A 23,994-nucleotide genomic window follows, 5' to 3' on the forward strand; every position below is an offset into this window, starting at 1 on the left:
GAGCCCCCACAGCACTGTTGCACTACAGTGTCGGGTTTGGTGATGAAGAGAGAGTCAAAAAAATTACAAAAGAGTAGAAAAGTAGAAAAACAGATCCACACAACACATCAAAATCTCTTTCTTTGACATTCTTTTGCGGGTGATAATCTTACGTTTAAATATTTTTCTAATTCCTCATCAAATCAGAAAGCAAGTTTTTATTTTTACTGTTCTCTTTGCTTTTGCCTTTTTTTTTTTTTGTTTTTGGGGGTTGTGTGTGTTATAGCTCATATATTGTTTTTGACTGTGCCACAAATTGTGGCCAGCTCCGAATCATTACTTCACTTTCCTTTTGTCTCAAAAAAGCTAGGTCTTACTCTCCGTCTTCAATTATCCCATGCACATTCTCTAATTAATGTTTTTTTTTTTTTACACCTTATTTGAGTGGAAAAAATTAAAATTGGTAAAATGTTGTGAGAAATGAGAGATTTTTGTTTTGATTTGGTGAAAAAATGGGATGCGTGTTCGCGAGAGAATTTTCGGGGAAGGCTGTAGAGAGGAGGAGAGAGGAGGGAAGTGTTAGGGTTGACAGAAAGGTTTCGGCCGCGGCGGCGGCGGCGGAGGCCGTTGAGATTAGAAACGGCAACGGCGGAGCAAATCATCGGAAAGAAAGCAGTAATAGTAACAATGAACAGGATACGACGACTGTACGGCCTAGAGGAGAGAAGAGGCGCTCTTCGAAGCCCAATCCGCGGCTCAGCAACCCCCCGAAGCACGTTCACGGTGAACAGGTGGCAGCCGGATGGCCCTCCTGGCTCTCTGCCGTTGCTGGGGAAGCTATAAGCGGTTGGACCCCGCGCCGTGCCGATACTTTTGAGAAGCTCGATAAGGTAGTTATAATAATGAAATTTTGTTGTGATTTTTTTTTTATTAGAACATTTAATATGTTTTAGTAACTAAATTCCATTGTTCATGTTTTGGTTATTAGATTGGGCAAGGTACATATAGTAATGTGTATAAAGCGAGGGATACATTGACCGGGCAAATTGTGGCATTGAAGAAAGTGCGGTTTGATAATTTGGAGCCTGAGAGTGTGAGATTCATGGCTAGGGAGATTTTGATTTTACGGCGCCTGGATCATCCAAATGTTGTCAAGTTGGAAGGTTTAGTGACGTCGAGGATGTCCTGTAGTTTGTACCTTGTGTTCAAGTATATGGAGCATGATTTGGCTGGTCTTGCTGCCAGCCCGACGATAAAGTTCACTCAAGCACAGGTATCGTTTAGTAATTGCTATCTTGCTAGGGCTTGTTTTATTTCTGCAATGGTTTATGAGTGACTTTAATTAATCTTCATCTGCGCTTTCGGGTGTCTTACTTTGTGGACATGGCAGGTGAAATGTTATATGCACCAGCTATTATCGGGCCTGGAGCACTGTCACAATCAGCATGTACTGCATCGTGATATTAAGGGATCAAATCTTCTTATTGACAATGAGGGAATTCTTACAATTGCTGATTTTGGGCTAGCTTCCTTTTTTGATCCTAATCACAAGCAGCCTATGACTAGTAGGGTGGTTACCCTATGGTATCGACCCCCTGAACTTCTACTTGGTGCCACTGATTATGGTGTGGGTGTGGACCTCTGGAGTGCTGGTTGTATTCTAGCTGAATTATTGGCGGAGAAGCCTATTATGCCTGGTCGCACAGAGGTAAGTTAAAATGTTTGATTACTTACTCCTTAGTCCTTACAACACAATGTACTTTGATCTAGGTACATTAGTGCTTTAGTCCTCCCAGCACAATGTTCTTTTGATCTAGATACATTAGTGTGTGTGTGTGTGTGTGTGATGCAGTTACTTTATTTGTGCTTTCTTTGTTGCATCATACTTATCTGCATCAAAGTAATAATTTTCTAGTAATATAGCATCTCACTTGGCTTTTGCAGAGTTTTTAAATTCTGAATGTCAAAAGAAGATGGGTGATCCATTTTAAAGCTTTACCAAATATTTTCTACATGAGAGCTTACATTCATGGACTAGATTGTTAAAACTTAAACATCGGCTTAGGTGTAGTGTAAAATACATGCAACGCAACACCTTTTGCATTCTCGTCTTGCTGGTTCAGCTATGCTAGAAAGAGAAGTATTCTTCAGTTTATTGAATTCTTGGTGTTCCTGTATTGGAGTACTAAGATAAAAGACCAAGGAAACTAAATTAAACTTGATAATTTTACTGGGAACACTTATGTGTTGCTGCTAATTGTCTTGCTTGTCACATAGGTGGAGCAACTACACAAGATATTCAAATTATGTGGCTCTCCTTCTGAAGAATATTGGAAAAAGTCAAAGTTGCCCCATGCAACCATATTCAAGCCTCAGCAGTCTTACAAAAGGTGCATAGCAGAGACTTTCAAAGACTTTCCACCATCATCTCTGCCGCTAATTGAGACCCTTCTTGCAATTGACCCAGCTGAACGCCAAACTGCTACTGCTGCATTGAGGAGTGAAGTGAGCCTTTACATGCCTCTAGCATATTTTGAAATGTCTTCTGTCTTTGTTAATGTCTCTTTGACATTAGTGCTGGTAAAGCTGTTTTACTCTGTAATAACAAACTCTAAACAATTGCAAAATTTTGAGGTGACTATAATCTGGGTTGTAAAATGTTTTGTCATTACTCATTATTGGTCAGAATGCATTCATGAGTTTTTATATATCACATATGAACTGAAGATCAGTTATAGCTCATAGATAAATGTGCATCTGTTGGCAAAGCATATAATGTTGTTATAATTGGAATTTCTACGCAAACATATATTTCATTCATGCTGAAATATACAGAAATCTTTGTTGAACGCATTATACTTTAAAAATCTTTGAGGCTTAGGGAATAATTAAGATGTTATTTCAGAAAGTTTTTTGTTGATTTGTTTATTGTTGGCTTGAATGTCCTTTGGCTCCACTTTTGTTAATCAGGCTTCCTTGTTGACTATGCTTCTTAGTTATTTTAAATGGCAAATTTGTTAGCTCTACTTATCATTTTAGCAGCTTGTACCTGTATAGATGTAACGTAGATCCTTTTATTACTGTAAACACAGTCAAATTTTCTTTGTCTCTCTCATATATACACTATTAAGTTTCATCAAAATCATTTTTGTCTAGTTCTTTTTACAAAAACACATGGTGTTCCTTGTTTGTTATGTGCCTGCTCGAGATAAAGATTTCTCTGGTTAGGCTAGTGAAGTGATAGGCCCTGAAATTCATGTTGAACTGGCGAATGAGCTTACTGACAAATCCTGTCTTGAATCGTTCACAAACAGGCCTATTAGTAATATTTATTCTTGTTCTCGGGTATTTTGATTGAAGCTGAGTATGCAGCTTTATTTTGGCTACAAATAAGAGCTCTGAATTCTTCTTTTAGATGTAATTCATGAGGACTTCTGTTGGTTTGAATATATTTCCAGTTGTCATAAATATCAATACTTAAACTTATTTTGCAGTTTTTCACAACAAAGCCTTATGCTTGCGACCCTTCTAGCCTTCCAAAGTATCCTCCCACCAAAGAGATGGATGCTAAACTTCGCGATGAAGAAGCTAGAAGGTTGATAATCTCTAATATCCTCAGCTTCTGATTGTTTTCTGATCAATTTAGATGTTCCGCTTTAATTAATATCCCATTTTTTAACTTAGCAGTGTTGTTTGTTTTATTTTAAAGTTGTTTTATCATTCTAGGAAAAGAAATTAATGTTTCTTTGACTCCTCACCCCTCCTCTCCCCAGCCCCCCAAAAACTGCATGACTGGTAATGATTATGGTTCTGATTCATTCATGAGCTGTTTCCCTTCTTCAACAAATAAAAGAGATTACATTGAGTACCACATTGTTATTTCCTTCTGGTTATTTCTATACCCCATCCCTCTGATTCACGGGTTCTTCTCTCTTATCAATTTCAACCGTTTGTCCAGTTCTTGAGTATCTTCTCTTTATCTTTTATCATTCCCTCTCTCCACTTCTTTGACCTGATATATTTGTCATGATTGTAGATTGAGAGCTGCTGGAAAAGCTAATGCTGAAGCTAAGAAAGCACGTTCACGCGATCGGGCTGCAAGGGCAATGCCTGCTCCAGAAGCCAATGCTGAGCTGCAAGCCAATCTTGATGTACGTCTGATAAGTTGCATCTTTCCCGTTTCCTCCATGCTTATGTTTTCTAATCTGAAAAGATGAAAATGCTGAGTTGATGTCTAATAATAAATATTCTATCTATAACTTCTCCAGGTAATTATGTGCATTCTGTCATTTTAGTGAATTTCATCTTCAAAAATGAAAATTTTGCTCTTGAATGATGTATTATTTTTTGTTAACATAAATGATGCATATTTTTAGCATGACGGGAATCACATAAACTAACATGGTTATCATTGTATCCATTAGAACTATGTCGTCTGGATATTTTAGTTTCCAAAATAACAAAAAAATTTTTTGTGGTGGACTAGATCAAGTTTATGATGCACTCAGGACATTGTTTATGAATGATTTTGAGTCATTTTTCTTCTTCTTCTTCTTCTTCTTATTATTATTTGTTTAAGTTGTTTCAACTTGTTTTGCTTTACCTAGATTTATGCCTTTTTTTTGTTAAATTCTCAAACAGAGGCGGCGGCTAATAACACATGCAAATGCAAAGAGTAAAAGTGAGAAGTTTCCTCCTCCCCACCAAGATGGAACACTTGGCTATCCTTTGGCTTCAGTACACCACATTGATCCGGTGTTTGATCCTCCTGATGTCCCTTTTAGTTCAACAAATTTCTCATATCCGAAGGCACCTATCCAAACTTGGTCGGGCCCTTTGATGGACCCAGCGGCCGTGGGAGCCACAAGGAGAAAGAAACACACCACAGGTGATGGACATGGGCACTCAAAGTCATCAAAGAAGGAGTTACAGAAAGATAAGAATTCTTCACGGTTTTAAAAGAAAGAAAGAATGTAATATAAAATCTGTTTTTGGTAAGACTATTCATGAGGCTGCACTGCTGATCCGGTGTTTCTTTAATCCAGAGCCCGGGAAGCCAGTTAATTGTATGGAGAGGTAAAATATCTTGTATTCATTTTTCTTATCCCTTGTTTATTTTTTTTGTATCTGAGAAGCTGAGCTAGTATTGTATATGTTTTACATTTATTCCTTTGTGTTGGAATTCTAAATTTAGTTTAGTGAAAAGTCTAAATAAATTTGTCATGCAACCCTGATCTAGTTTTGCAATTATTTTCTTTGATTTTGACAAATACAATATTGTCAAAACTCAGTAAGCTATATCTTTCCCCTCTCCTTGTTCATCATTCTAAATTGCTCACAGGCTACCATATCCATCTGTTTCTGGTTTAGCATAGAAAGATTATCCGTTTTGACATTCTCCACTGGCACCGTCAATAATATTTTTGCGGCTTGTCCTGTTAATGTAATGATTATACGGTGCCACTCTGAATCTTCTTTCATTTTATCAAGTGAAATTTATTCAAAAGAATGGATTATATCCGATCTTGTGCTAAATCTGAATGCAAGCATGCGATGGATATTCTGAAAGCTATCATGAATATCAGGGGTTTTAAGTTGTAGAAGTATTTGTTATGTTACAAATGGTGTTATGGTGGCTCAATTTTTACTGAATGATCTAATTTTACTGTTTGGTTGCTGGAAATTGTCAAACTAAAATCATGTATGTTGTTTTGCTTGTATGATGCTGCGTATTCCTCATGTCTTGTTCAATGCCTTTCCCAGTAGAGAAGGCTCCTTCTTACGACAAGTACAGGCTGGAGATTATTTATGTTTCAGATATTGTGTTTTCTAATAGCTGGGAAGATTGGTGAAGATGGAGATACATGTAGACTGGTTCCCAGTAGAGGGCTGATTCAGAATTTGAGCAGCAGTTGTGTTTGGTAATGACAATGTAATTGTGTGGTGTTTGGTTATGTAACATGATGATTCTGTGAACGACCAAACTCCTATGTTGTCAATTCTCATGGGGTCCTTATAGTTACTTTCCATCATACTAACGTTCATTGTCCAGGGTGCTCCACCCATTCAATTGCAATCCAATTTCCTTTTCAGGAAATTTCTTGATTCACTCGTCTCATTTGATTTACAGTGCATCATCAAAAGGTTTCACTAATCTTTTCCACTTTTTCTTTTGGCTTTTCACTTTTTCTTTATCTCATTATCTGTTATTTGGCCCTACCCAAGGCAAAGCTGAGTTCATATTGATTATTTCGTTAAAGATTAGGGCATATAGAAAGGTAGGTTGAAGAAGATCAGTCGCTGGGTTATTTGACAGGCAGGTTTAGGTACCATGCAATGCTAACCATTAACTTTATACTGTTCCTCTGTACGAACCCTATGCAAGAGCTCCTATAAATTGTTTTGCACACTGTCAAAACACCAGACTCCCAAGTTTTCACCCAAATCTCTGGAACTAAAACAAGTTCTACACTCTCAAAGTAGTTGGCTTGCTATTCTACGTTCTGAGCGGCAGCATGCCACCATCAGTGATGGGGTGAACTAACTGAAAAATAAATGAGACCACCTGGAGGTTGGGTCCCTCTGGTTCCATATACTCGGCCAACAGGTTTTCTTGGTTGTTTCTTTGATGGCATATATTCTTGGTGCGTAAATGTTTTATATATATATATATATATATGCACTTATATATTACAATCCTGATATTTACAATAAAAAATCCGTCGGGACTTGTCTGAATAATTTTATTACAGCACAGTCTAAATATCAATCTTTACTAAATTGGAGGGAGATTTGCCCTCACTATTATTGAAGGGAAATCGATCATATTCTAATGTGGAGAGCCAATTAACTCCTATTATACTGGGAGACAAGTCCCAACGATGATCCTGCGCTGGGACCTGAACCCATGCCCTCAAGATTGTTGAGGGTATAGGCACACCAATGAGAACCTTGAGGGCATGGGCACACCAATGGACTACAAGCCCATTGGCCTTGGTGCGAAATGTTGATACAACTTTTCCTTTTTAAAAAAAAAAAAAATTTAAGCAGTTTCAGACTTCAGTGGGTAAAGAACACATATTGTGGTCTGTTGCAGCCTGGACACGATACAGCTTTCGAGGTTTCCCAAAGGCCTCCCAGTCCCGTGGGCCCAGCAGCTCCTCCTCCAGCCGCTGTCGGCCCATTTGGACCCGTTAGTGCTGTGCCTCTTACTGGGCCCAAATCCTCCTCTTGATGGCCCACCTGCGCCTCCCGGTCCTCCGGACAGACCGCCACCTGGCCCCGCTCCCTGATTTCAAGCTGCTTATTACGAAACGACACGTTTTTATGCTAATAAAGCAGTGCCTCTACATTATCCAGATGAGAAAATGGAGTAGGATCGTTTTATGTCATAATCTTCAGCGTCCCAGTTTGATATTGATGGACCAGCCGACCAGCGTTTTCTTTATTGGTGGGACACGCATGAGGGAATCACTTAATGGTTATGCTTTAGATGGGTCCACAACTTTTGATAAATTATATAATAACACAAGTCATAATCGTCATGGCATCAATGATTCAATATGGTTCCATTTATCTATCGCCAACTGTCCATCGGAATGAAACTCGATTGCTCTCAACTGTACCAACTGTACAGTCCCTACAATTATTATGACTATCCAAGTATTGAAATCAGCATTCAATGAATCTTCTATGCCTTCGAAAGAACGACGGGGCAAGATACAGTTACTTCATGGACAAATTAAGAGTGCGTTTTTTATGTTGTGTTTTTTTATTTTATTTTATAGAATAAAAATGATTACTTTTTGATAAAAATAAATATATATTTGGTAGTTTATTTTTAAACTAATGTCTGAAAATGAAAACTGTAAAAATACGTTTGGTAATTTGTCTAGGAAAAAAATAATGAAAACTTATTTGGTATATATATTTTTTAAAATTATATTTCAATAATTACATTATTATAATATATGTATCTAATTTTAATATGTTTTCAAAATAAAAATTTAGTCAAAATTTAAGAAAAATATCATCCGTTGATTTTGTAAATTTCCTAAGTTTTGAAAGAAATTAGTTTTGTATTTAAATGAGTTATGAGAATTTTAAGACTTAGTTATTGATTGTTACATTTATTTATTTTAATTATGCTAAATTTATTTATTTATTAATAATATAGTTTTTTTATTAACGTATGCATAGCAGTTTTTTTCATTACAAATTTATTATATTAAAATAAACTATTTATCTAACAAATATGTGGAACCTACCAGATTTTAATTGTAATTATTGCATTGAAAGTGTGGAAGCCGTGATGACAAAAGAGAATACCAATTTGGCGCTCTCTATATTTTCAAAGAGAAAGTGAAAATCAAGAATTTTTTTTTATTTTTTATTTATGGTTTAAAAAGCATCCATCAAACAAGTTCTACACTTTTATGTTTTCATAAAATAAAGAATGGTTAGTAAAAAATGATACCAAACACACCCTAAATCTTTTGGTCTTAACTCTCAAACTTTAACCCCACCATGTACTGTAATCGAATTCTTCTTCAAGCTTTCAAAATTTTAATTTTTTTAATTTTTTATACCTAATTTGGTGTCCTATAACTTCAAAATAAATAAATTTGTGTTATTAGATGATATATAAGTGATTTATTATTATTATTATTTTATAAAATATAAAGGATGGACAAAGTCCTCCAAAGTCCCAAACCCATGGCTTTGATTCTTTATGTCTCAACCACAATTAGCTTTATTTTAAAAATGACTGCTAAAAAGCAACTTAAAAATCACTTGATAAAAACTATGATATATAGCTGAGTAAATGATAATTTTAATTAAATCATGCCATGTAATACATATATATTCTTGTTCATGGTTGTAGTTAAATTGACCTTTTTTTTGTTGGGGGGGGAGGGGGAATTGACCAATTTATCAACAAAGAAGAAAGCGAAAATTGATGATTTCTCAAGTTGTTACCAGAAGATTTGGGTGGCCAGTGGTCATTGAAGGTAAAATAAAAGCCAAATAATGCACCGAAATTTCAAGATATGTAAAGTGAAAGGTCGTTATTTTGCAATTGGAATTTAGGCCAACCAAATCTTAACACGAAATTCCTCCTTTCATGTCACGGACGCACTCTGTGTGATTGAATGTTTGAAATATTGAGAGTTACGCGAATCCAATTTCAAACACACGTTTAGTTAAATCAATTTGCCTATTTGGTGGCGCCACCCACATGGAATACAAGGCAAAAAAAAACAAAAGCAAGCACGTCCACTCGAACAATGTGACATTATTTTATGATTCGACACACACATCCCACCTTTCAATTGAATAATTAACTTCATTTAATTTGGTTTAAACCCAAATCTGTTGCGTAATTGCATTGTACTACTACAGGTAATTACCTTTATCTTAGATTGACTTGAATTTGAACCGAGAGGCAGCACAAACAAACGCGTTCAAGCAAATGCAAAACCAACCAAAACCTCAATCATCAAGTGGTCCATTTGATAAATAAACTCAATTACACAACTGCGCTGCCAAAGTTTTATTTTAAAAATAAATAAATAAATAAAAGCGGCAGGCATGTGCTTTGATTGAATGCCTTGAGAACACGTAAGCTCGATCCAATTGCATGCCAGAAAATACAAAGAATGAATCTTTTGGTGAAAATTTCCCATCCGCGGTGTGGCGGGCGGGCGGGCGGGCTGTAGCCAGAAAGAGCCAGAGAATCTAAAACAAAACACCAAAAATCCTGCCCTGGAAATGACTCAGCATACAGCCCAATCCAAATCTTAATCATTAAGTATTTTTTTTTCTTTTTTTTTCTTTTTAAAAATAGACAAATTCTGTGGTTTGATGAGTTGAAAGGGGTCCCCCCCCCTTACTTTCCACCTCAGCTCGCTCTCATATCCACTCATGATGAATCTTCTGTTGACCCCGACCGCCCAATCTAGGTTTATCCAAGGAATTAATAAAATATTTACAGCTCTTTTATTTAAAATTTCTAATTGTTCTTCATTAAATAGGGAATGAAAATAGTGTTATATAGCCGTGGCCTATTAGCATTGGAAGAGTACAAATATCGAATCGCAAATAATGAAAATTGAAATAGAGAGACAAATTATTCGCATGTTTTTCTATGCTCCCCACTCACTTGATTAAAATTAGATTTTAATGTAGTATTGTTACCTTACACGTGTTAATCTTATCCAAAACAAACATCCATGCACGGTTACACCCACTTTATAGATTAATAAAATCTAATTAGTAATTAACCACAAATATAAAACTCTTTTTTTTTTTTCTGAAGCTCAATTAAAACATTAAACAAAAGATACCAATGTGATCAATGAACCACTTTTATGAATAGTATAAGCATAATGCCGATTGCCAAGGTGACATACATGATTATGATTCAGCCACACATATTGAAATAAATTAATTATATATATATATATATATATCAAATCCAATAAAGATAAGGCATAAGTTATTACATAAAATCAATATCCTAATTTGTCGAAATTGATTTATGTAGTTCAGACTACCCGACTAATAAGTGGTTTCATTTTTTTATATATTATTTATAATTATAGCAAGGGATATTATTAAGTACTAGTTAATTTTTTTTGATATATTAATTAATTAGTAACGTTTTTTGATAATACATTTTACCACATAATATTTGTAACTGTTATTATTTTACCACTAAAACTTTAATATCGTTAAAAAAAATTAATGAGACCACAAAGGTATTTTAAAAAAATTAAGCTAAAATTATTTTCTTATTTTTTCCAAATTTTTATTTTTTCAATATATCTTATTTATTTGTTTGTCTTAAATCCTTACATAAACAAACACTATCTATCTATATATATATAAAAAGCTAGGACTTGAGTAGGTGATGTGGCATCACCATTTTGCTTCTTTGTATGTTCTCTATTATCTAATAAATAGAGATTTTTTTTTTTGATTTGGCTTTTCATCTTCTCATAATTAATTTGATTGTTATTACAAAATAACAATTATGTAAAGATTTTAATGAGACATATTCTTTGCAATGAACATCCAAGGGGAAGTGTTATGAATTTATTAAAATAAATGTAGATGTTCATAACATATATCTCTTAGTCTCCCCAGTATCTCCCATTAGCAACATTTAGCTTCCCTATAACTCCCACTATCTCACAAAGAATTATGATCCATAAATTTTTATTAATTTCATGGAGTGATTATGTAACTATAAAAGGAGAGCTTATCTTTTTGTTTTGTACACACACAATTGGAATGAATAAAATCACTCTATAATATATTCTCTCATTTTATTCTTTGTCTTGCGTTGCTTCTTTATTTGTATTGCTGGCTAATAGCTTTTTATTTTTATTTTTTATAAGGCTACCTCATCTTTAAAAAAAATCAATTCATATTTTCTATCAGTTTCATCAAATGTAAAGTAAGAAAAAAAGATAATACTAAATTCTTTTTTCAAAGTCGCGTGAAGCGCGGTTCTATTTTCTAGTATAATAATAATAAACAGTACCTTAATATTATAGGTGTTGTTATTTTACCATTGAAAATTACTTCAGATCACAAGGACATTTAAAGAACGGGTAATTTTTAAAAACCTCCCCTGAGGTTTGGGCTTGTTGCAAGTAGATAGTGAGAATTTGTTTATTTGTAAAAAACCCCCTACCGTCAGTTAATTTTAACATTGACCGTTAGTTGACTGTGCAAAGACAATATTGCCCTTAACAATAGTTTGTAGACTGACATAACTAAAAAAAAAACTAAAATTGTTGGCGCGAAAAGCACAAATCCTATTTTTTGACAATTTTATCATTGTTAATTCCAAAGATTTACAATATCATAGGTAAAGATTATGACTATTTCATTTTCAAGTTTTTAATTTTATCTTTCTTGTAGGAACTTTAAGGAAATATCAATAATTTAAAGAGGATTTTTCAAGTTTTTAATTTTATATTTTTTGTAGGAACTTTAAGAAAATATCAATAATTTAAAGATGGTAAAATAGCCAACAATTTTGATTTTTTTTAGTTATTTCCGTCTACAAATTATTATTAAGGGTAATATTGTCTTTGCACAGTCAACTAACGGTCAATGTTAAAATTAACTGACGGTAGGAGATTTTTTACAAATAAATCAATTCTCGCCATCTACTTGCAACAAGCCCAAACCTCAGGGGAGATTTTTAAAAATTACCCTTTAAAGAACCCAAGCTAAAGTTATTTTTTAAATTTTTATCTTTTTTTTTTTTCAAGACATTAGAACTATGGGGAGTTGTTTTTTTTTTCCCCCTTTATTCTAGTTATTAAAATTTTATTATATTTGTTAATATCCCTTCTTTATTTTTTTAACATCCTTAAACAAACAAACACCACGTAATAATAATAGATAATCACACAAAATTGACTAATTCTTTAAGGAATGATAAGCGGCTGAGAGTTGGCAAGCTCCAGAACAGGACACGTGTCGAATAAGAAGCAGCTTTGATTTTCTTTTTATCCTCTTCAAAGACGTCGTTATTTGTTCTCATTTGTCAACATTTTTTTCCTCGTTCAAATCCCAGAAAACAAACAGCAGACAAATCGCCTCTTGTCTCTGACTCTCTCTATAAATACACGCCCATCATCTTCTCCGTTTCCAAAACACAAGTCAAAAAAGTTTACTTTCTATTGCGTTTAATTCGCAGAGCTAGGGTGATTATTGGAAATGGAGGCTTCTCTGATGGGTAATTCTCAGGCTAATGTTGTTAAGACGGGACTACCGTACAGAGACTCGAGGGTTTGTTGTTCGTACAAGAACAAGATTGATGATAAGGTCTTGTTCGTTAACCGTGTTAGTTTTCTGGGTCAAAACCGAAGTGCAAATCTGAGAAAAGCTCAGCTTCGATTTTGCACCAAAGCTTCTGTTCAATCTCAACCTCTCCCATCCGACAGAGATTCGGGTCCTTTATCTTCTGCCAGACCCAAATCGGTAATTTTCTTCTTCTTTTCCTTACTTTTTATTTAAATAAAAAAATTAATTCTAGCAATACTTTGCAGAGCTTGATGTGTGTATATATATATATATATATATATCTGAGAAAAGTATATCAAATTTCTTTTGGTCCTATGAATTTAATTTTGTTTGATTTTGGTGCTTGCTTGTGTTTTTAATAGAAAATTTTCAGATGTGTCTCCTGTATGGCGAATATATGTTTTATGTATAAGTGGGTACCGTAACCCAAATTTATTAACCTCTACTTCGGTTTAGCTTAATCTTGAGGTAACTCCAGGTTCCATGCTTTATAAATCATATTATTTTAGCTAGTATTGGATTGGGTTACATTGATCTTTAACCAAAATCGTCAGTAAACATGTCCTAAAGTAAAATTAATTATTATGAATAAGACATAAAACAGAAATTACAATTACAGTTGTGATGACCTCAGACTCTGAACTCATAAAAAACTGATTATCGCTTGTTGGAAGTTATGCAAACAATAGGGGAACGAATCAACGAAAGGATTGCAATATATAAAACGAGTAATTTATTCGTCAAATTCTGTTAAACTCTTAGGACACTCTTTCATAGATTCTGTTTGATTGATTTTAACAGTAGTTCTTGTGTCGTTGCAGCTTGATGCTGTAAGATTATTCGTTGGGCTTCCCTTGGATACAGTTTCTGATGCCAATACAGTGAACCACGCAAAAGCTATTGCAGCTGGACTTAAAGCTTTGAAGCTGTTGGGAGTGGAAGGCGTTGAGCTACCAGTTTGGTGGGGAGTAGCAGAGAAGGAAGCCATGGGAAAGTACAATTGGTCTGGCTACCTTGCTGTTGCAGAGATGGTTGAAAAAATAGGTCTCAAGCTTCATGTGTCACTCTGCTTCCATGCTTTGAAACAGCCAAAAATTCCGCTCCCCGATTGGGTCTCCCAAATTGGTGAGTCCCAATCAAGCATCTTTTACACAGATCAGTCAGGGCAGCAATTCAAAGGTTGCCTATCATTGGCTGTTGATGATCTTCCAGTTCTTCATGGGAAAACTCCAATTCAAGTGTACCAAGAATTTTGCGAGAGCTTTAAGTCTTCGTTCAAGCCTTTCATGGGCACGACAATTACGGTAAGAAGTTTCGATTTCAAGCAGTGTCGAGTACATACTATCTTAGATTTGCATCTTTTACGGGATACTGACGTTGTTTCTACTTTGCAATTTGATTCATTGCAGGGCATCTCGATGGGTCTAGGACCAGATGGTGAACTTCGGTATCCATCTCACCACCGACTAGCCAAAAGTAGCAAAATCCCTGGAGTTGGAGAATTCCAGTGTTGTGACAGAAACATGCTTAACCTTCTTCAGCAACATGCCGAAGCAAATGGAAATCCTTTATGGGGACTCCGTGGTCCCCATGATGCCCCCAGTTATGACGAGTCACCTAACTCAAACAGTTTCTTTAAGGATAATGGTGGTTCCTGGGAGTCTCCCTATGGTGACTTTTTCCTTTCCTGGTACTCAAGTCAGTTAATTTCTCATGGAAATTGCCTTCTTTCCCTTGCCTCATCAACTTTTGGCGAAACTGGAGTGTCAATATATGGAAAAATCCCACTCATTCACTCATGGTACAAAACTCGATCCCATCCTTCTGAACTGACAGCTGGCTTCTATAACACAGCCAAGAGAGATGGCTATGCTGCGGTTGCTGAAATGTTTGCAAAGAATTCTTGCAAAATGATCTTGCCGGGAATGGACCTTTCAGATGAGCACCAGCCTCGCGAGTCCTTCTCAAGTCCTGAATCATTACTTGCCCAAATCAGAACAGCTTGCAATAAACATGGTGTCGAGGTTTCTGGGCAGAACTCATCAGTTACAGGAGCTCCTGGCGGTTTTGAGCAAATGAAGAAAAATTTGTTTGGTGAGAATGTAGTGGACTTGTTCACTTATCAGAGAATGGGAGCATATTTCTTTTCACCTGAGCATTTCCCTTCTTTCACCAAGTTTGTTCGGAACCTCAATCAACTCGAATTGCATGGCGATGATCTACCAGTAGAGGAAGAAGTCACTGAATCTGTACATACGAATGCAAACATGAATATCCAAGTGCAAGCTGCTTAGTAAGAGTAGGCATTTTTAATGGTGTAAATATGTATTTTGCCTGTCATTGTAAGAGAGAAGAATGTATTGGACCGAGCATACCAAAAGTAGCTTAAGGATACCTGTACTTCACATTGAAATTAAAACTGCTAGTATGAGCAAATTTACCTCAAGGTTTCTCTTTGTAATGCACGTATAATTATATATGGGCAAGTTGTTTAACCTCCCCTTTGCAAGAAGATGGGGTTACTTTGTTTTCATATTTGGTCTTGCCTCCCAGCACAAGATTTTGCGTATAATAAAATGCCCAAAGCTAGATGCTTATGCTTCTCTACAAGCACAGATATTGCTGATAAATAAGCAAAATTGTAGCTCACAGTAATCCCAAGTTTACGTTCGCAACTGCAAAATCCCCTTGCAGGTCAAATACAGATAGGTAAAGGATAGGCCATTCGAACAAGTTGTTTCACACAAGGGAAAAGAACTAAAATTTTTTATTCAATCTGCAAAACTTCTTGAGCATAGGATTGGCCATTTTGAATTAGTTGTTTTACGAAGATCAAATTGGCATTCATTTCAGTATCCCAAGACATAAGAAAAATTATTGAAGTAAAACAAACGAGAAAAATGCATTTATTGAAGTAAATATTGTCACTATGTACATCGCCAGATGAATTTACAGAGCAAGGGAGATAACTTAGGTTCCAATTTTCTAGACTTCCAATAAAATCCTGATTTCTTCCACAACTGGACGACCGTCCAAATTTGAGCCAAATCATTGAAGTTGCATCGCATCTCATCTACAATAAGGAAGCCAAAATCATCACAACATAATCCCCAAGCAAATCTTATTGTTCAGCAACTTACTACAGCATCCCCAAACTTACTGCTGCACGCCAAAAGAGTATATATTCGAAGTAATACTCATCTGAGATCTTTGTCAGTTACTCATAATCGTCACACAAGGCAGATATTTCATCTTCATTCTTTTCATTTAGATTTAATTTTTTAAAACTAAATAACTAAATAAACTGACCACAGATAGACATGCATAATACATCAACTGGAAAATTTTGAGCAATATACACATGTAAACCAATGAAGATTCTGTTCAGAATTTACCAAAAACGAACATTGTTCTGACCACCAGAAAGAGAGTACTTGAGAAATGCAAGGTTAGTAATGAATATATCATATCAATAGAGGCATCGCTTAATGATCTGACAGAATAGATGAAATTCATTAAAGTAGAATTTCATAATTCATAAAGATGCAAAGTTCAGTTATCATGCCCCAAACTACCATCTCACAAACTCAAGTCTCACTGTAGTGCCTGGTTTGTCTTGATTTCCGAATTGTTTAATCAACAAATAACCATGCTAAAAGAAATGCTTCAAGAATGCATAAAAGTTCAATTGTTGCAATCATCTGGAAAGTCTATGCAATGATACCAAGTGTGCAGCACATGGTTGCAGCATCAACTTTTCAAACCAGGCAGATTACAAAGTTTTGTTTTTATTTCATTTTCAAAGATAATAAAGAATCATCTCAATCATAACATGCAACTCAATACTAATCACAAAAGCACCTGCAAGTTCATTAATATATATATATATAAGCCGTTTTTATTATGTTCTTGTGCATGCATGCATTTTCAGATGAGTAAGCACAAACCTAAAAGGCCAGGTATCATTCACAAGCAATCTTAGTGTCAAAGCTGCTAAGGCAAATTGCAAATGCTTGAAATGCAGAGATTGGGTAACGATAATCCATGGTAAATAAATCCTTTCCCACTTTTCCAAACTGGAGGATGATCTTCTCATGTTCCAGACCAGCTGGTCCATTTTCCGGAGAGGCTACCAGCTGAAAGTTTTTCACTGAAGCAACTGTAACTCGTCCGTGGAAGTTCAGGCACCAACACTGGAGTTGCTCATGCCACCTGGGAGCCTTGTTTCTTAACACCAGTGCCCCATCTTTCTGACAGGCCAAAGGTCCTGATAGGAACTTCTCCGAGCGGTTTGATTTTGATCGGAAAAATGGGATTGAGGGAAAGGAATCCGCATTGCTAAACAAAAACTCAGTCTGTGTGGGGGCAACTCCTCCAGATTCAATAGCAGAGGCAGGAATGGAATCCATAACACACTGCATTCTCCTAGGACCCCTGATTGTCATATGATAAAAAATTTTAAGCATTAATTGGCCTACAAAAGTTCACAGATGTATTTTCAAATTCAATTGGCTTAATTGATTAACAAAAATCCGATAGTAATTTATAGATTCTTGATTACATCTGAGTAACAGTAAGGGACAAAAATCAAATTTATACCTGGAACCCAACACATTCAATTCATATGAGATGTGAGCAACTGAATAGTTCCCAAAAGGGATCCGAGGCGAAACTTGTTTCAAATTTGCTAGTCTTGTGGAGCGACTTCTTGTCATCTTGGCTCCAGCATGGGGAGGTTGTCCATCATAGACTATGAACTTGGTTCCTAAAAAATTTGATCTAGCCAAAAAGAAACATACAAGCATAAAATTGTAACCCCTTGAAACAACCTTAAAGCACACTTGCACATGCCACAACCCAATTATAGCTTACCTCAGTTTCCCAAGATAAGTGCTGCTCCCTTTTGACATATCATCAGAATGTAAAGAGATAATATAATCTGTACAGGTGGCACGTCTACACTTGCGGGCAGCAAGAAGGAACTTTCCATCGTCTGCTAGTGCTGCCAAAGAGACAAGATTATCAAAATGTTAATGCATAACCAGAACAGAAAGAAGAAAGGTTATGACACATCTTGTCTAATCACTTATTCAAATTAAAAAGCAAAATGGCAATCAAACAAAAACAATTCTAACAACATGCAGCTATCTTTTGATAGAACTTTTAGGTTAACCAAAAACAATTAATTCTATTTATGCGTAGTTTACAAGAAGCTTAAAAAGTACCAACAACAATGCTTTGAAACCCATGTTAAGACGATGCTCACCATTAGTTAAACTGAGGTAAAGGTGATATGTTTGGGTGGACCGATTTCGCTTTATAAAGCACTGGAGGAGATAATCCCTTGGACCAGGCTGCAAGATACGGAGCCACACGATTTCGCAATGCATTAGAGGAATATTCTAAACAACAACCTTATCATGAAACTCAGTACCGAAAAATTGTCAGAATAATATGATTTGCAGAGATGGGCCTTGATCCTTAACATAATCATGTAAGTTACGTCAACCGCAGAGTTGCACCAAACAAGCTAAGTGTGGTTTACCTCATACAACTCTGTGCTCGTCTGGTGCAACTCTGTAGTTTGATGTAACTGACATCATTTTGTAAGGGATCTCTTGCCTGCAGAGATATGTCACTATTACCACTAATTCAGTGGAAACTGCACTGCAATCTCAGTCACAACCAAACTAACAACATGCATTTAAAAAACAAGTGAAACAAAAAAGAAAAACAACAAACATTTTATTAATAGCAGAGGCTAATAATCAGAGTAGACCAGAACTACTAAAGCTAACAGTGGTCCTAAAGAGCTTGCACTACTGGAAAAAAAAAACGATGGTTACAAGAAAGTTCCCACATGTAGCTCATAATGATTAAAAAATTGTCTGAATCTAAATAGTGGTCCCATGCAATTCTCAGATTGGGACATGAAAAGATTTAAAATTCAGTCTAGAACTGCCTTAGTGCCTTTAACAAAAAACACAGCAAATATTAACCAGAAGCTTATCAACCATTGAGGCAATTTGGCAAAGATGAGCACGCACTCAACTTTTATCCAGAACATATTTTATATCCACAACCAAAAAATAAAAAAATAAAAAAACCATTTGTTTCATTAAAAATAAAAACACAACACCTTCAAAGTGTTAGTTCATAGACCCACAAGAGAAACACACATTTTGATAAGCACTTTTCAACTTCCAGAATTACCAACATGTTTCACACTTAATTGTAGACATAATTAGTGTCAATTAAACAAAATACTTTTTTTTTTTTTTTGATGAATGGAAATTTCAATTAAACAAAATACTTACATAAACCAATTATCATGTCCTAAAACATACCTCATAAGCAGGGGGGAAAAAATCACAAAAGCAAATAGAAATATTCCAAACATAAACTTAAGTTTCAAGCAAACAAACTTAAATCAATTTCAACGATTTACTACCAAAATAAATAAATAAGCTTTAATTTATTTATTTGGAAGACAGAAAAAAAAATTGATTCAATTACAATTCACCATTTAAATTAAACCGAAAAAATGGAATATTTATTTGAATTTAAGCACAGCCAATACGGCAGAATTAAAATTTAGAACTACCTGTTTGACGGAGATGGGGAAAGTCAAGTAACCGGAAAGTTCAGGAACTTTGACAATCTCTTTAGTGATCTGTCTCCAGCTCCGACAAACTCCAGCGCACGCGACAACGCTTCTCCGTGACGGCCACGCGCTATCCGCCGCCTCGATTTTGGCCAGAATCTCTCTCAGCAGCTCCTGCGGCAGGTTCGCCCAGCAGCACGTAGGAGAAGAGCCGCCGGCCATGTCGTGGTCCGCCGCGTCGCCGACCACGCGGTGCGACCTCCGCCACATCATGTCATGAATTATGCTTTTTATTGTCATACACGAAGCCGTCGAGATTTAATTCTAATTTCAATATTTATTTATTTTGAGAAGGCTTTATGATTTGTTGGTGAGGTTGATGGGTGACTGAAGAATACTTGAGAGATGATGAGAATTCAGATAGAGATTAGGGTCGAGAGCAGCAGTGCTTGTGCTTGTGCTTTGTTATAACCTCTGTAGGGGCATTTATTTATTAATTTCACTGGCTTATCCACTGATTCTCTTTACAAAATAAAAATAAAAAAAATAAAAAACTTTTTGAGTGTATATATATTGGGGATGGTGGAAATGGACAAGAGCTAGGGAGATTTTCCCAATTCGCGGATTTGAGGGGGACGATTTTATATTTAATTTTTTATGCAGAAAAGAAATAAGGATTTTTTTTTTCTAAATTTTTATTTGGGGAATCACGGGTAATGACGTGAAATTTCCATCCCTTCTCTATTTCTGATTTTTTTTTCATTTTAATGTTTAATTTTTATTTTTATTTTTTAAAATATTAGTAAATAAATAATAAAATCTAAATTATTAAATATTAGTGAATAATAAATATCAAAATATTTATACAAATTATACAAATATTAATTAATATAAAGACTTTAATGTGATTTAAATCTAACCACAACCATGTACCCACAATCCCACAAGTTTATAGTCCACAAATCAAACTCTCAAGGCATTTTCTCACAGATTCACTTATCTTTTCAAAAATATTCATGGCATAGTCAGCACCCAGCTCATCTTCATCTCATTATAACTTAGTAGCACGTCATGTTGTTAGTAGTGGAATAGCCCAACTCGTCACGGCTTCAGCCATTAACCCCCAATCGCGACATTTATCGTGTTATTATTGGTGGCTAAGTGGTGTCATTACTCACGAACAACACTTATGTCAATATTGTATAAAAAATTATTTTACTTGAATTTTATTTTAAAAATTACTATTTAAATATTATATATACCAAGAGCTTAATAGAGTAAAATAAAATAAGACTCATTCATGATTATTCTCATTTTTTAGTTGAATTCTTCAAGAAACTCTAGATATAGTTGCAAACCGATAAAAGAAGGTGCCTTCATAATTATTCTTATTTTCTTTTTTATATTTTTAAATTAACATAATTAAATTAAATTAAATTAAGAAATTAAAAAAAATCAATTATTCGAAAATCTTTTAAATGATTCCAAAGGAGACGGTAAGGGACTGGGACACATGCACAACATTGAAGATTGAACTGACTGACATGCTATTACTCTCTCTCTCTCTCTCTCTCTCTCTATGTATATGTGTATATTCTTTGTGTTTGTAATGCCATGTCAATAAATAAAATAAAATTTTTTATAGAATAATAGCTCGCTTTACAAGTTTTTTTTTTATTTAATAGCAAATCTTCGAATATTTAAAATATTAATTTTTAAGTAATCAATTGCTTTAAACAAACAATTACGACTGATCAACGTTGCATAGAGTGAGTGACTTTCATGTCAGCTGAAATTACTTTAGTACATTTATATTTCAAATATTAATTTTTAACTACTAAAATAAGAAAAGAAAAATAATATTTTATAAATTTTCCTTAAATACATATGATAAAGAGATTTATGTTAATTTTTTCATGAAATTAATTTTGTTTTCCTTCACTGGGATCTTTGCATGCATGGACGCTTGATATTTTTTTTACAGATGTTATGCTTTCATATGTTTAATTTTTTAATATATATAATAGGAGTAGTGTCACACATTTTAAATTTTTTATTTAAAAAATTATCTAAAATAATGTAATATTCATCAATTGATTAGTGAGAACACATAATTGATTCATTTAAATCTTATAAAGAATTATCAATCACTCAATAAATGACAACAGCTCAATTGAAATAAAATATTTAAAATATCTATCGTTACTTGTATAATATAACATATTAGGTAAAATTTATTTTGAATTCATATTCTAACCTATTCTATTCTATTCTAATATAATATAATATAATATAATAATGTAATCTTTCAATCAAAATAATTGTAGTTCATAATTTCCAATAATGATTGGTAATACGGTAGGACATGCAGAGTCTTAAAATCTCATCAAAGCAGTGCAGACCAGGCTTAAGTGATAAGTCTCAATGAAGTGAACCAACCGTTTTTGTTTGACGAAAAAACCAAAGAGAAGTAGGTGATTAGGAATCTTGGCCCCACACCGATGTAACCTCAATTACATCTACTAATACTCTGCTTTTTAATTTTTTATGATTTGTCTTCTTAATCTTTTTATCAAAAGTGGTCTTGTCCCCTTCTCTCTCAGGCGGTAAACCTGACGACGGATCCCAGATGTCCGAACCACAGTTGATTGGATGGAGATGGACCGCGAAACATCCGATTCCCAGCAGCCAGCGACCATAACAGGAAAGACAAAAGTGCAAAATCTATGTGCCAATATTAGTACTAGTAGTCCATATGTTTAGTTTTAAAAGTTGTTAAGTCAAATTAAGGGGACTAGTGGAAATTAAATACTTGATTCCTCTTTTTTTCTTTTTTCTTTTTTATTTACCACGAGGTATCTTGAGGAGTGCTCTAACTGTGGAAGATACTTTTAAACTCGTACCACAACCTAAATTAGAAGTTTTCACTCTAACTGAGAGGCACATGTTCTTCCAACAAATGCGATTTTTCTGCAACTCAAATTGGAGAGCAAACTCAATCAAGTTACTTAAGGGGACTTCATTACTAGTGAAGCCAATATTTTGTTGGTAGTTGATTCCTCTTTTGAACACACATATGAAAATGTACATATAGATATACAGATATATGTATGGTCTATGTACCAGAGGACGACTAAAACGTACACAGGAGAAGATCCCACAGAGGGAGTAGCATTCCTCTTTTGTTTGCTTGTGGTGTTAGATTTTGAATTGCGTTGTCAAATCAAATTGCGGCAACGATACGGCAACCAACCAGCCAGAGAGCGGATGCCATTGTCCAGTACGACAGTGGGATATTCATTTGGTATAAACGTGAGGGTGGATTAATAAATCAAATCAAAACGAGGTACGCTTGGTAATGGGGAGTCATGTAATGTAATTATAATAAAATAGTGGAATTTTTTAATCAGGTGGTCCTCGTTTCTCTTTTCAATTTTTTAAAGAAGAAATGCAGTCGTCAGTAGTAATAAAATATGAATATATTTCTCTTGTTTCCTAATTTGTAATATTAGCAGGGAGTTAGATGTTATATTAAAAAATAAATATGGAATCAAAGTTGGTTGGTGTGAGACTATGAGTAGTTCGGTATTCTCACTCTTTAAAAAAAATAAAAAATGTAAGCCCGTTCTCTTATGCAGTTATCATTTTAGCCAACACTTTATTCTTTACGGATCGATTCGGTGCGAGCAAAAATTAATCTGAATTATGATAGCTCCCATAATTAAAGGCCACTCAAGACCATCTCATGGTTTAGAAAAAAAAAAAAAAAAGTGGAATAGGAAATTATATCAGAGAAGCAGATCCTTCGTTGCTTTATTCTTACCCCAACCGAGATATCAAAGTAAATGTGATAAGTTGCCGATCAAAGAGAAGCCAACTGACTATTCTCTTATTCCCTCGCGTTAGGGAAAAGGATCTTTCCTTCCTTTTCATGTTATATAACATTATATCAGATTTCAACAAAAGACCAGAAAGAAGAAGGCATCAAGGAAGGTTTTATTTAATAATATTCCAACCGCGAAGGAAGGAAATACTACACCTTTCAAATCTCAATTGATACGGATAGGGAGACGGCGATGCTGCCTAGGAAAAGTGAAGATGGTGGTTCCTGGGCTGGAATCCCCAGCTGTCTTTATGACACAGTGAATTCAGTGGCAAGTGGGTGCGAAATGGTAAGTGTACGTCTCTTTCGTTCTCAAAATATCATCCAGCCCCTGGTACTCAATTGTGAACATGAATACATACCACACGATTGAGATTGAATGGACAATATGCTGGATTCCACTGATCTCCTTTTGCAAACGATTATATTCAATTGCCTAAAATTCAAAGACAAAACAAAAGCTTCAGGTTTTGCGTCAGAAGCTACAAGTTCGGAAGTCTCAACCAATTGCTCTTGATTGTAGCTTAAAGCGACAGAAATTCGGCAAAATAAAAACAAGGGCCAACGGGCTATGGTAAAAAGCAGCAGCGGACCCTATTTACCACTAGCAATGTCGATATGCCATGATTAAGAAAGAACCTAATCTTTTGATCGATATTGCAAGGGCTGTCATCATCATCATCAGATGAGAATAATCGCTTGA

At 35.0% G+C, this 23,994-nt stretch overlaps 3 protein-coding genes across 7 annotated transcripts; 2 read left to right on the forward strand and 1 right to left on the reverse strand.

Annotated features, from left to right (window-relative positions):
- The first annotated feature begins 224 nt into the window (after positions 1–224).
- Positions 225–6,084, forward strand: LOC18032419 (probable serine/threonine-protein kinase At1g54610). 2 transcript variants are annotated; one of them, XM_006419607.2, is made up of 8 exons: positions 225–869; positions 968–1,252; positions 1,370–1,687; positions 2,257–2,484; positions 3,474–3,574; positions 4,016–4,130; positions 4,621–5,055; positions 5,743–6,084. In XM_006419607.2, the coding sequence occupies exons 1-7, from the start codon at positions 492–494 to the stop codon at positions 4,936–4,938; spliced, it is 1,743 nt and encodes a 580-aa protein (XP_006419670.1). In that variant the 5' UTR covers positions 225–491; the 3' UTR covers positions 4,939–5,055; positions 5,743–6,084. The 2 variants fall into 2 exon arrangements, with proteins under 2 accessions (XP_006419670.1, XP_024036568.1); XM_024180800.1 differs by having other exon boundaries at positions 5,746–6,084.
- Positions 6,085–12,534: 6,450 nt separating this feature from the next.
- Positions 12,535–15,337, forward strand: LOC18032416 (inactive beta-amylase 9). The gene is made up of 3 exons (XM_006419608.2): positions 12,535–12,981; positions 13,626–14,108; positions 14,214–15,337. The coding sequence occupies exons 1-3, from the start codon at positions 12,718–12,720 to the stop codon at positions 15,096–15,098; spliced, it is 1,632 nt and encodes a 543-aa protein (XP_006419671.1). The 5' UTR covers positions 12,535–12,717; the 3' UTR covers positions 15,099–15,337.
- A 350-nt stretch (positions 15,338–15,687) lies between these two features.
- Positions 15,688–20,021, reverse strand: LOC18032411 (tubby-like F-box protein 3). 4 transcript variants are annotated; one of them, XM_024181203.1, is made up of 6 exons: positions 19,409–20,021; positions 18,071–18,158; positions 17,677–17,806; positions 17,404–17,583; positions 16,752–17,238; positions 15,688–15,966 (listed from the first exon to the last, which is right to left on the reverse strand). In XM_024181203.1, exons 1-5 carry the CDS (start codon positions 19,706–19,708, stop codon positions 16,767–16,769), a joined length of 1,170 nt encoding a protein of 389 aa, XP_024036971.1. In that variant the 5' UTR covers positions 19,709–20,021; the 3' UTR covers positions 15,688–15,966; positions 16,752–16,766. The 4 variants fall into 4 exon arrangements, with proteins under 4 accessions (XP_024036971.1, XP_006419673.1, XP_006419674.1 ...); XM_006419610.2 differs by having other exon boundaries at positions 15,688–15,877; positions 19,409–20,020; XM_006419611.2 differs by having other exon boundaries at positions 15,688–17,238.
- Between the last annotated feature and the right edge of the window lie 3,973 nt (positions 20,022–23,994).

Source organism: Citrus clementina, unplaced genomic scaffold, assembly GCF_000493195.1.
Source record: "Citrus clementina cultivar Clemenules unplaced genomic scaffold, Citrus_clementina_v1.0 scaffold_9, whole genome shotgun sequence".
Taxonomy (NCBI): Eukaryota; Viridiplantae; Streptophyta; class Magnoliopsida; order Sapindales; family Rutaceae; genus Citrus; species Citrus x clementina.